The sequence below is a fragment of the Epinephelus fuscoguttatus genome, linkage group LG6 (assembly GCF_011397635.1).
Source record: "Epinephelus fuscoguttatus linkage group LG6, E.fuscoguttatus.final_Chr_v1".
Classification (NCBI taxonomy): Eukaryota; Metazoa; Chordata; class Actinopteri; order Perciformes; family Serranidae; genus Epinephelus; species Epinephelus fuscoguttatus.
Genome location: NC_064757.1, coordinates 26,049,297 through 26,063,417, shown reverse-complemented (window position 1 = coordinate 26,063,417; position 14,121 = coordinate 26,049,297). Strand labels below are relative to the sequence as shown.

Below are 14,121 nucleotides of genomic sequence, written 5' to 3'. Positions count from 1 at the left end.
AGGGTCTAGGTAGAATATCTGAGGGTGACTTTTGGTTTCAAAGGTACCATACTGAAATCCAGTCAAATGAACCAAAACTAAGTAATTATTTCATGAAATTAAAGATATAAACTTCAACACACAGCATACATAAAGACCCACACCACAGTCTAATGAATTCACCGTTCATTGCTGATGCTTTGATCGGTAAGCTCTGTCTTTAGCGAGTCCATCTCACTGTGCAGACAGGCGACTTTGGTCTGAGACTTCAACAGCTCCTGTTTCAGCTTCTGGTTCTCCTGCAGAAAGGAGGAATATTTGTGTGTTTTAAACCAGAGAAAAGAAATAAAAATACCTCTGAAAACTTGTACAAAAATGTACTGAAATGAATGTTGTAAACATGTATATTGTGTCTCACCAGTGTTAGCTCATTGATCTTCTTCTTTAAAGCTGGGCTCTCGTCTTTCACAGTGATGGTCTTGTACTTCTCTTCAATCTGAAGGATGAGATCAAATATTTACGATTACGGTTATTTGACTTGTAAGGAAACCAGATTGCACTTACACTGTTGTTTGAAACACAGACCGGCACACAATTAGGGCTGAGCAATATATCGATACCGTGATATGAGGCTATATATCGTCTTAGATTACTGTAATATCCCATGTGTTGTCTTTACCTGTTTTTAAAAGCTGTATTATAGTAAAGTGATGTAATTTTCTGACCTTACTAGACCGTTGTAGCTGTTCGATTATTTGCCTTTGCTCATGTAGTCATTATATTCACATTACTGATGATTATTTATCAAAAATCACACTGTGTAAAAAATTTGTGATAGCATCAATAGTCAAAGCTAAAATATCATCACATAACTGATGTGTTTTTCCTCCTTGTCACCCAGCCCTACACACAGTCATGGCAACTCTGAAGGTTCAGTCAGTGGACTGCAGCTGACATTTGTGTTTTCATGATGTCAGAGGGATAAATCAGTCCTGAATGCAGCCACTGTTTTTCTTAAAGGAATCAATTTTCCACTGTTGAGTCGCGTTTTTTCCCAAACACGTACAGAGCTGTTAATTTTTAAGAGGTTGTTTGTATTTGCATCTAAATGGGTCAGATGCTTCTCTCCGGCAGGGACTTCTTGTTATGAAGCCTCAGACCTCACGTCATTGGGAGAGTATAACACTGCTGTATTTGTTGACGTGCTTGTTCTTTAGGACTTTAATCCAGTTAAAGTAATGTGTGGCTTAAAGTTCAGCATCCTTATCTCTCATCTGACATTTTATTTTCATGCACTTATAAAAGTTAAAATTCAATTATTGCCAACCTCACACCACACACCGACTTCTATAATGATTTTCAGTGTCATAATTAGTTTTAACTTAGTTGTACACACACTCCTGTGATATGGTCATTTGGTGAAAGTTCATTATAAAACTTAGTCTGAGCTGTTTGAAGTCTTTTTCTCGTCTTGGCATTACAATGAAATCAAACATGTTTAATGTCATTGTGCGTCTTTAGTCTTGACTCATGCAAATAGTGAAGTTCAATGATGTGAACACTGTCAACAAGTAATAGAGCGCTCCCTCTTGCATGAAGGGGACTCTGGGAAGGGGCATGAACATGAACAAATCTCGGTTATCTTGTACTGTGGAAAAGGAGGAGAAATTAATAATATGCACACATATTTATTTTGTAACACTGGGTACTTGGACTGTAAATAATCTGGGTATATTACTTACTTATTGAATTGGGTGGTAAATACACTGGAGATAGTTGTGTATTAGTTGTAAATAAATTTGGGAATTTGTTAAAATAATAGATGAGTCAAAAGAAGAAATTTAAGAAAGAGGTAGGGACATGCAAGTTTGACTTCTACCTACTCCTTTTCAGACACTGTTATCTTTGTCTTGTTTGTTTTTCATTATCTATCCATCCATTTACGCAACTGCTTATCCTCTTGAGGGTTACAGGGGGGCTGGAGCCTATCCCAGCTGACATTGGGCGAGAGGCGGTCTACACTCTGGACAGGTCACCAGACTATCACAGGGCTGACACATAGAGACAGACAACCATTCACACTCACATTCACACCTATGGGCAATTTAGAGTCACCAATTAACCTGCATGTCTTTGGACTGTGGGAGGAAGCTGGAGTGCACGGAGAAAACCCACGCGAGGAGAACATGCAAACTCCACACAGAAGGGAACCAGGAACCCTCTTGCTGTGAGGTGACAGCGCTAACCACCACACCACCGTGCCGCCCCTGTTTTTCATTATATATTCTTTTTCTTTTTACTTTGGTTGAAATTAATGTAATTCATTCATTCACTCATACCCCGCCTCTCGCCCAATGTCAGCTGGGATAGGCTCCCGCCCCCCCATGACCCCTAACAGGATAAGCGGTTACAAAATGAATGAATGAATTATATTGAGACTGAATTGACAAGAATACCGTTAACTTATGACATCTTTTATTCATAATTTCCACCAGGAGCAGGATGGGAAATTGCAGATAGCGACCCCACAAGACCCCAAGTCTTTACACAATCTTAAAGTTGGGGACTAAAAAGTCACATTGTCTTTTGATGTGAGGAGGTTTCAGACTTAAGTCTTTCAAATGTTTTTCCAAAGTATTTGTAAGGAAGGTGGTGTGGGGTAGGCATAAGGTAGAAGGTAATTATTATTATTATTATTATTATTATCATTATCATTATCTACATGCTGTCCTACATGCTCTGAACAACACTGAGCAGAGTCTAAATGAACAGTAAGAGATCTGTGAATATGACTGCTGGAGTCTGTACTGACCTACAGTGTGGTCTAGTGAAAAAGAAAATTTACCATCTGCATCTTCTGGATCTTACACTGCAGCTCACACACTTCGGTTTCATAACTTCTCCGCAGCTCGCTCAGTGCGGCCTCAGTATGTCTCTTCTCCTACACAAAGACGCAAACAAACACAAAAACAGTTTCAGATATTATTCTGTGAACGTGCACGGAAATTGTGTGTGCTCTCTCTAAGATAATGTCATTTCTGTGACACATTAATCTGTGACTATACTGGGGCAAGTTTTGAACAAATGACGAAAGGCAGCTGGAGAATCAGTGAAGGTATCAGCAACAGTCAGTCTACAGTTTCCAGAAATAAAGACCTCCGACCTTAAAGGTGTCAGAACATGACTGTGTGCACAAAACACAAAACAAACAGCAGCTGAGTCAGTGAAGTACACTTACATAAGTTTATACACACACACACGGTGATAAGTCAGAGTTTATGTTCCTGCTTCAGTTTTAAAGAAACATCAGCACCAAAGATAAGATTAAAAATCGAATGCATACAATATAAATAAATCAGATGATCTGATGTCTGACCCAGCAAACCACCTGTGCTGTTCTTTAACTGTCGTTTTCATTTTTCACCTTATGTCATGGAAAGTTAAATATTGTTATCAAATCTTATCATTTGACACGACACACTGTAAATGTGTTTCACTAGATTCCAGGAAATATCTGCAGCTTTCATAAAACTCACAATGAATATCTAACGCCTGGAAAAGATGGAAACACAGGGTAAAAGGCAACAAAATAACTTGAATTAAAGAGTCTAAAAAAACTCCTGTTGCAGTAATATATACCTGCCTTATTGTTGATGATTGTCAGCGGCACAAAATAATAAAACCGCCTCAAATCCATCCCTAAATTTGACTTCTCTCTTTGTGGCCACAGATGAATTTGCAAATTATCTATAGCCTAAGTGGTGGCACGTCAGCTGACTTGAATCAGTGACTATGCACCCTGATTCTTTATAGATTATCATTTTCATCCACACACCACCCAACCTTATCGTCACAAATATATGCAGCCTTATCATTTTAAACAACGTGCTCTTTCCATCTACTGTTTCATATCTGGAACCACAGACTTGTGAAATCCAGCCGATCAGCAGGCGTGTCTGAGTTTGGAAGAGTAATCTGATATTCAGCTGCGTACGTTTGTTTGACATGAGGGAAGAGCTGTACAAACGCACCCTGCTTATCGCTTTTGCCTACACAAACTTCAGAGAAACAACATACGAGAGTGGAATATTTAAAACAAGATCAAAAAGTGGTGTTGGTGTTGTTCTTAAGTCTGAGTTTGTTTCACCTGCTCTCTTGTTTTTCTCTCAGCAGCATGAATGCGCTGGTCCATCTCCTCCTCCATTTCACTGAGCTGCATTGATGCCTGGTCCTGCGCCCTGCAAAAAATAACAGGAGAGTTTCACCAGCCATCCATTATCTAGTGTACACTCACTTATCGTAATATTATAAAAAAAAAATATCCAACTCAAACTATTAGATTATACATCATCTACTGGAGCTGCAGCATCAACAAGACCTTTAAATTTGGTTTTATAAATATCAGAGGGCGGCACGGTGGTGTGGTGGTTAGCACTCTTGCCTCACAGCAAGAGGGTTGCCGGTTCGATCCCGGGTGTGGGAGCCCTTCTGTGTGGAGTTTGCATGTTCTCCCCGTGTCAGCGTGGGTTCTCTCCGGGCACTCCGGCTTCCTCCCACAGTCCAAAGACATGCAGATTGGGGACTAGGTTAATTGGTAACTCTAAATTGTCCGTAGGTGTGAATGTGAGTGTGAATGGTTGTTTGTCTCTATGTGTCAGCCCTGCGATAGTCTGGCGACCTGTCCAGGGTGTACCCTGCCTCTCGCCCGATGTCAGCTGGGATAGGCTCCAGCCCCCCCGCGACCCTCAAGAGGATGAAGCGGTTAGAAGATGAATGAATAAATATCAGATTAGGGTCCACCAAAGTCATACTGATAAATGACGGGATTCGTCAGTACCAATAAAGGCTACTTCCAGCTGCATCATTAGAATATAATATTGCAGTTGTATGTTTGCAAACCACAGATATGTTACATCTGTAAGTATCATATCGGCATTTCTGAAGTGACGTAGTTCTGATGACATGTTTAGACCCTTTTACTGTTAGTAAACAGTATGACGTCTTTTGTTGGGCGTGGCTTAGCTGGAGACAAAATAGTTCTCCACAGACATTAGCTAGCGCTGGCTAGCAAGTTCTTTTGGCTTGTTTTAGACAATGGAGGAAGATGATGTGCCAGAGCACACTCTGGCACAAACTGGACCATTCGGAAATTCAAAGAGTTGTCAGAACGTAGCTTACTCTACGGTTATCCAGAGCAACACACTTTTGGAGTGGCAGAACGCACTCTGGGCACTGTCTGGGGAGACTGAGCGGCAGAGCACCAAGTGGAGTGAATGTGTGATTAACTTAACTGTTGGTTAATTCATGAAGATATATACCACCCTGACCAACAGGGCTCTCATTTTAGTATAGAGTGTCAGACTGAATTTACAAATGCACCATGTCAGGTCACTTGCTCTCTGGGACCACAAGTGTTACTTGTAACTTTTTTTGCAGTCCAATTGTCAAAGAGAGAAACTTTCTTCAAAATCCATAATCCATCCATCAAATGTCATTACACTTACTTTAAAATTGGATTTTCCACAAATCCAATTTGAAGCCAATAAAAAATAAGACACCAGAATTTACTGTACTCTACAATCCTGTTTCACATCATCAGATAAAAATCCTTATTTCACTTAATTTGAAGGATGCAAGTGAGTGTTTGTGTGTGTGTATGTGTTTCCCACCTTTTGATAGCGAGGGCCAGGTTCTCCATCTCTGAGTTCTGCTGTTTGATCTCTTTGGTGAAGTTCAGGATGACTTTCTCAAACTGATTTATCAGCCTGGGCTCAGTCAGACTGATGTTCTGGTACAACGTCGCTGCTTGTTCATGCCTGGGAGAAAAATCAGGATCGGACATCAGATTTGTTCTGCGGCACTGGCACACAGTAATGTTTTCCACAACAAGATTTCAGGGGCCAGTTACACAAAGCACCTTAAGTTTGCTCCTTAATTACGACACTTAAGGCTTACGTGAAACACCTCACCAGTAACTGACTGGAAAGATCCCGTTGCATAAAACCACAGAGCAATCATTAATTGTAAAGGGGCTGGAAGAGCGCAGCTTTGGAAAGTTGAGTGATCCAACCCCAGACAGTTACAATCACAAATTGACTTCTGCTAAAATTTAAAGAAAAAAATCAGTTGCTCATTATTAAGCGTGTCCATCTGGTTCTCCCTGTTGTAGAACACTCATATAAGGATGCCTTGATTTTCTCATATATCTCCATAAACTCAACTATGTTGCAGTTAAGATGGAGTCAGAGGTACTTCGTGTTTTTGTCCTTACTTTGGTTACTAAGGTTCTTTGTGCAACAGTTTAACAAACTTGAAGCAATTCCTTAAGTATAAGACCAAGATAAGGAGAAAAACCAGATGAGATATGAAATCCCTCCAGTGTGTCCTGGGTCTGCCCCGGGATCTCCTACCTCCAACAGGAAGTGCCCAGGAGGCATCCTGATCAGATGCCCAAACCACCTCAAGTGACCCCTTTCAACATGAAGGAGCAGCGGCTCTACTCCGAGCTCCCTCCTGATATCCAAGCTCCTTACCCTATCTCTAAGGCTGAGCCCAGCCACCCCACAGATGAAACTCATTGCGGCCGCTTGTATCTGCAATCTCATTATTTCATTACCCAGAGCTCATGACCATAGGTGAGGGTTGGGACATAGATGGACCAGTAAATTGAAAGCTTCGCAGGACAAATTCTGGGCCAGGACCAGTGTCCAGGAAACCATGAAGACCCCATGAATTTACTGGTCCCAGTCAAGTAATAGTCTTGCATATAAAGCCCTGTAAAACTTAAACCTCTGGTTTTCACACTTAGTTTTTCATCTAGAATACAAAACGAGATAATGACAGAGCCAGGATAGGTGCATCCCCATGTATCCAGTCTGTATGTTAAGCTAAGTTCACTGGCTTCTGGCTGTATCTTTACACAGACATCAGAGTGGTATCAGTCTTTTAATTTGACTCTCTGCAAGAAAGCAAATAAGCATTTTATGAAAGCTTGTGCTGCAGCCTTCCTTAATTGGTAATTAGATCAGAGCCAATTAGTCACTGTCACAGCTTGTGGTTAGATGCTCTGGTTTCTACCCCTTTGTTAATTGCTGTTTGCCCTGTCACCACTTATGACCATGTGCTAGCTTAATTATCTTGTGGCACATGTTTTCTCTTGTGCTTATGCCAGTGTTATGTAATCAGATCGACTGTTTCAGTAACAGTCGTGGAGTTCATATACAGAGACTCTCAAACTGTGTTTCATTTGTCAGCCTTCTAATAATTCTTATTTTATTGTATTACTTGGAGACACATGTTTGCCAGTTTAGTTGTTAAGCTATTAAACCCTGACTCTTTGACTGGAGCCATTTCATAAGGGCAACAAGGGCAAATGCGCCACAAGGGCCCAAAATATCCCCATTAGGAGACATGCAGCTTCAGAAACATTGCCAATTCAAAAACACAAATGAAAATCCAAAACAAATACAACAGTGGAAACAAATGTTTCCCATGTGCTGCAGAAAGTCAAAACAAATACATTAAAACATCAAAAACACACAAACTTGGACAAAAACTGCAACAGAAAAACTCTTTATATCCAGTTTTCTAACACATGGACATTCTCCAGGCCTCTGGGGGCAGCACTACGTGGAGCAGGTTGATTTTTGACCTGAGAGAGAAAAAGTATGTTTGTTTTTGGAGCGGGAAGAAAAGTACAGACGAAACATGAAGGTAAGTATTCTTTTTTTACACTTGACATTTGGTCATGGACCTTCCACATCCAGATACGATGTGCAAGGTACCCTGGGTGTGTTGGTTGTTGGCGTTCTGGAACAGCGCGTCAAGTTCTGCTTGTTACATGTATTGTCTTCTTTCAAGATACACTTCCATTTTCACAGGAAATGTACCGTTTACTACTTACTACCGTCTTTCTTTAATGTACTCATACTTTCTTCTTTTAACCTCTTTCCTTTTGCACAGCACATTTTAACCTAAGTTTTAACAGGTGCTGTATAAATAAAATTTTACTTTCTTACAAAAGCTGCACAGCTAAGTCAGACTAAAAAACAGTCCAAAATAATCATCATTTGCTATTTTTGACAGGGTTTGTGTCACTTTATTTCTCTAGCTATATTGCAGCATGTACCTGAGATCTGTGACTAAACCATACAGAAAAGGATGCGTCAATGTAAAGCCTGTTCACACAGTTTATACAACGTATGTCCTACTTAAGTCAAAATAGCAATACAGTGATTAAGCGTCCTGCGTCACAGCACCATATCTACAGTGTGTGTGAGTGTGTGTGTGTGTGTTTGCCTTCTGACAGGGCGGACTGGCTGTAATGCTAAAGCATATAGACACTGCGTCCTGTCTGTCAGGTGACACAGAGCGTGCTACAACATCTTTATAGAAACACACAAACACAGATAATGAAAGCTGTTCATTGAAACTGTTGTTAGGTTGTAATAATATGATCACATGTCCAGGATCGCAAGTTGTAGAAACAGAACGCCTCTCCTTCCGAGGAAATATTATTATGTAGACAGAAAATACAAATGTGTTGTTTGTGTTATTTATCACAAGATTAGAGTCACAAAAACCCAAAGAAAAGGCACAAAAATAAGTCAAGTGAGCCAAAAGTTTCAAATAAACTTGCTCCCTTATTCTGTTTTCACCTCAGGTTGTACCCTGGCTTGTTTTTCTGTGTTTGCTATTTGTAATAACTTCACGAATCCCCTGAATTTAACAAAAACATGCCAAATTGTTCCTCAGTAATTTGGGAGGTGCCTCTCTATTATCATATAGAAATACATGAAATGGATATTTAGCTTGCACTTGTTTACGTTAATACACCCAAAAGCGAAAAGCATAAGGAATTAAAAACAAAGACCTCTGAATCAGCTGCACAATGGAGTGCCTTTGACTTTTAGACATTGTATCCACACTTATAAAATATCCTAAAACTTAAATTAAAAGTCTAGTCCAAATTAAACACCCAGTCTCTCTTACTAGCCCAGTGTAGCTGCACATTTGGACAAATAAAGGCCTGTCTCAAATAGAGGCCTGGTCTGGTTGCCAAACAGTTCATTTTTATGGAAGTTCTTTGGATGTATAAAACCGGATTGTTGGCTAACCACTTGCGCTAACATTAATTAGCTGCTCATATCGTGTATAAAAACATAAATGTTTGAACTTTTGTCAGTATGGAGATGATAAACATTGTTAGCTTAGTTCTATTCATTTTATTGAAACTACGAGGCCCAGAGAAGTCTGTAATTCATTCAGATTTACAGGCATGACGAAAGAACAAGTGGTGACTTCCTAGCTCTGAAGCTGTCATAAAGTCAGAATATATGTCCATTCCTCGATTACCCGGCAACTTATTCATATTTCTTTAGTCTGTAAGGGTTCACCAATCAAAGTAATCAAAAGGGTTTTTAATAAAAAGTAATCCAAGTTATGGATATTGTTTTAAGACAATAAAGTGGTGTTGTGTCTGGGAGCTAGATCAAATGAATGATTCCTCACTGTTATGCTATTTGAAGCCTACATTTTATGCAAGTAATATATATACTGGTTCAAATAAATAATTTGATCATGTTCCCGATCTTTGCTGAGAAACAGTTTTGTGTCAAAGGAATTAAAAGCTTGTCCCATATAGACACCTGTTGAGTTCAGTAATTTAAGCAAATAATAGCCCAGGCTACTATTTAAAATTTTACAGTATGCAGAATACATGTGGATTCCTAAAAAGGAACATTTCTGTGGCATAAACATGAGGAAAGCATGAAGGACATTCTGTGCAGAGGAGCCGTCTTTTCGGGCACTGGTAAATATTAGTCACAGTCTCAATCAGCTGAGAGGTTCAACTATGTAAACCTAAAAACACAACTCATCACATAAGCCTCAGTCTGCAGTAAAATTATGTAATTAATATGAATCCAATTGATTTTTCGCTCTCGATGTCTCCATCTCATTCTTACACAAAATATTCTTTCATTCCCTGAAAGACAGACGTTTATCTGAAAGCTCTCTTTCCAAATTATCGTCTCTCAGCTGACTGCTGTTAACAGTGACTTCAGCTGCTCCGAGATAACAGTGTGTATATAGAGACAACACCACCGTGACAATCAATGTCCTGATGCCACAGAGGCACAACAGCATGAGGATCAGTCCCATGCCAGGCCTGGGGCCACACACACACACATACACACACACACACACACACACACACACACACTGAAAGCAATGTGTTGGCTGATGGCAGTCTGTACATGTACTGTAGGTACTGAGTGTGTGGGATTGTGAATGGCGAGTTAGTTAGTTGTAGTATTATTACAGTTTTTATTGCCTCTTTTTAAAGAATAATGATAATAATAATACCTTCTTATTATGTTTGTTTTTATCATGTCCTGCTTGTTTTTACATATGTTACACTTTGTTATCCGACATGATATTTTGTGTTTGTCATGTATGATGTATCTTAAGCACATTGAGTTCATGCTTGTTGTGTGAAATATGCTATATAAATAAAACTGAGTTGAGTGTTACATTTTAAAAATAATGTCTCAGTTTAGAGTTTACTGCTGTTTTCCCACTGAGCTTCACAGTCTTAAGATTTTTTTTAACTTTAACATGGAAATAAAAATGTTCCATCTGGTATCACAAATAAGGCAATAACTTATGTTATGAATGGAGGAACATAGTGATGCTGACAGTCATACTTCAGAGAAAGCAGAGTGTCGATGAATACTGCTATCCAATAATGACCTGATGCTGACCCTATTGCATAATGCATTATTACCAATGTCTGAGACAAAAGCTTGACACTAACTGACAATGTTTCACTGTGGATTTCCTTTAGGTCCACTCCCATAAGAATCTCTAAAGACGCATGTGAGAAATGTCTTTTCTGTTATCTGTGCTGAAGCTGCCGACACACCAGACTTATAATATTTAAAGCAAAGACTGAGAACATGGTGCTGTAAATATAAATATTCAGTATATCTAACCCACATTACTGAAACAATTATTTTGTCGAGCCAATTTTAGTCCAGTAAAGTTTATTTATATTGTGCCAAATGCATAAAAAAAGTTATGTCATGACACTTTTCACATAGAGAAGGTTAAAAATACGCTCTTTAATCTATAGAGACCCAAGATTCCTCCATGAGCAAGCAAAGCTTGATGTTGTCAAGAAAAAAGTCAGCTTCAAACAGAACTAGTTCCTGGGTCTCCAGTTATCTGTGCCAAACTCCCCAATACACTGAAAATACAATAATTAAAAATAAATAAATAAATAAATAACCATATTAGTTTTTCATTTAAAGTGGAAAAGTCGTCCACATGAAGCTCATAATAACAGACTCCTTTATTACTGACCTCTGAGAAGGAAACTGCTTCTTATGAACATGTTGCAACAACAAAATGTCACCCAGCTGGGACACATGTTATGATAGATTATCATTCAGTGAGCATGAGTCGTAGTTGTTGTAAAGGGTGTAGCTTGTTTTAGTTGTAGCTTCAGATCCAGTTATAGTATCAATGACAAATAGTGTTATTATTAGGGGTACATGTTCAAACATATATAGGTTTTTATCTCATCCTCATTTACTGGCACTAAGAACATACTTTAAGAAAGGAGTCAGGACCTACGTCTGTACACAGTATCAAAAATGTTAAATTAACAGCTTGATGTGTGAAATCATACCAATATAAATTTCTGTTTAGAATATATAATTCAGTAAAGAATAGAAACTACTTTTCTGTCTGTGATTGATTACGGTGACATATTATATATGCATGCAACCTCCTCCATTTTAGCCTTGATTCAGTGAACCATGCATCTCTACGTTTTATTACAAATGCAGAGTCACTTACTCATCACTGCATTCTTTATGGTTTGGTGGGTTGGACGTCACTGACCATTCACAGACAACAGCACTGGTGTATTTCTTATCTATAAAGCAACACTGGGCAATATTGGCTCAGCTACGCTCCTCCAAGTGGTTACTTTTCAATGTGCCCTGGGTTTTAACAGATCTGGGGAAAACTGCATTCTCCTACTCTGCACCTGGGACATGTAACACTCTCCATAAAGATCCAGAATCAGAAACACTTATATGCATTAAAGAATGTGGTGACAGAGACACGTGTTTGTTTTTCTTGAGAGGTCACTATGTTAGAATAGTTGTTGTTTTATTGCAGATTTTTGTATTATATGTTCTATCTGTTGCATTTTAAATATGTTTTGATCGGCTGCTACCTCGGTCAGGTCTCTGTTGTAAAAGAGATTTTCAATCTCAATGGGGCTTCCTGGTTAAATAAAGAAATTAAAGAAAACTAGCCACACAGCATCACATAACTGTTGGTCGTAATGTAAAAAGATGTGTTTACCTGGAGTATTATCCTGTTTTTTAGGCTTTAATAGCTGTAAAGATCCAAAATAATCAACTGTATAGAGTCAAGGCAGACAGAACACACACTTATTAAAGTCTATGAATCTTTTAAAGCTTCAGCAAACAGTTATTTTCCATTATTGATAAACCATTTGGTCTAATGTCAGAAAATGGTGGAAAATATCCAACACTGTTTTATTCCTTGTTTGGGTTTAGCTTAGTTAAGTTTTTTATTATTATTATTATTAATAGAGGACAGTGTGCAATGACATTAATCATTTACAAGAAATGGTTGCACCATGGTTGTTTAGCAAAACACTAATTTCCATCTGTAGTCCTACACATGACAAACAGACGCAATAAATAAAAATAAAATTTAGGACTGATGTGAATGTGAATCAACAGTCGAAAAACCAGAATATCCTAAAAATCAATTCACACTTAATACAAAACAGACAGGAGCATTTATGCTTGATACATTTCTAATAACCAATGGCCAATTATATTTTGTGTAATTATTTGTTTGTTTTTTTCATGTTGTTTCATGGTTTTGTTTTGTTTTTTTTTGATCATCTGTAAATGTCACTCTTTACACATCTACTTGTTTGTTAGAGCTGTATAACCTGTTGGTGTAACATATTTATCCCTCGCTGGAGAAACATGAGTCAACATGAGAACGTATTTATTTATCTTTGGGATATAATGAGATACCTTTAGGGGCACAGACCCACTCAAACACACAGTCACTGTTGTTCTGCTTGTGCATGTTACATGGCTGCACTTTGAGTGTTTTTGAAAAAGACTCACAATTATCTGCTTTTAAATCTATGGATTTTTCCTCTAATGTATAATTTGTGAATTTCCCTGTCACCATCATCACCTCTCACCACCACCTTTACGCACACTGCGCTCACTGTTGAACACATCCATATCACCTAAAGAATTTCCATATTTTAAGGACATCCTCACACCTGTACAGCACCACCTCCCTGCCTGTCTACCAGCGGGCAGGTGCGCGCTCTCACCTGGGGATGAACTTGGCCTGCTCGCCCAGCCTCCTCTCGAAGCTCTCCCAGGCGGCGGACACGTCTCCTCCGTCGGACTCCATGTCTTCCCCGTAGCGGTCGTGGAAGCCGCTCATGAACTCCAGCAGGGTGACGGTTCCGTCGTTGTCGACGTCCAGCCGGTTAAATATCCGGTCGGCCTCGGCCGCGGACACCTGCAGCTCCGCACAGATGGTGAGAAACTCGTTTCTCTCGATCCGCCCGGAGTTGTCCACGTCGTAGGCGTGAAAGAGGGAGCGCAGCCGATCCTGCTCCTCCACGCTCATTCCTTTGATGGAGGGATGTGGCTGGCTGGAGAAAAGAAGGCGTTTCAGTAAATTAAAGGTGACCGAGACGAGCAAACCCAGACACCCTACAGATCTGCCGGGGTTTTATTCTCAGGACGCCTAAAAAAGTATAACTCCAAACTTCCAGACCTGTCCGCTGTTATCCAAACATCTCAACAGCTGTTACGCATTTACAAAAAGTCTGATCGAGGTAATCCATTTTAAAATAATCAAACCACTCAGTAAATCAAACTTCTGCTCCTGTGTTGTCTCAACTATATGATCTCCCGGTGTTTTGCAGTCAGTAGCCAGCTGGACAGACAGAAAAGCTGCTGTGGCTGACTCAGGTAACGCGCCAGCCATCAGTACCTGTGAGCAGTGTGTGTGCAGTGTGTGTGTGTGTGTGTGTGTGTGTGTGTTCACTCCTCTCTC

The 14,121-nt window shown here is 39.5% G+C and overlaps 1 protein-coding gene across 2 annotated transcripts in view; it reads right to left on the bottom strand.

The window, feature by feature from the left end:
- Window positions 1–14,121, bottom strand: part of rasef (RAS and EF-hand domain containing) — a 34,320-nt gene that overhangs the window by 17,485 nt on the left and 2,714 nt on the right. For both annotated transcript variants that reach the window (XM_049577885.1, XM_049577886.1), the window contains exons 2-7: window positions 13,385–13,714; window positions 5,649–5,795; window positions 4,127–4,217; window positions 2,825–2,920; window positions 398–475; window positions 163–278 (exon numbers count right to left, since the gene is read on the bottom strand). In XM_049577885.1, the coding sequence (XP_049433842.1) occupies window positions 163–278; window positions 398–475; window positions 2,825–2,920; window positions 4,127–4,217; window positions 5,649–5,795; window positions 13,385–13,714 (858 nt within the window). The remainder of the gene's footprint in view (window positions 1–162; window positions 279–397; window positions 476–2,824; window positions 2,921–4,126; window positions 4,218–5,648; window positions 5,796–13,384; window positions 13,715–14,121) is intronic.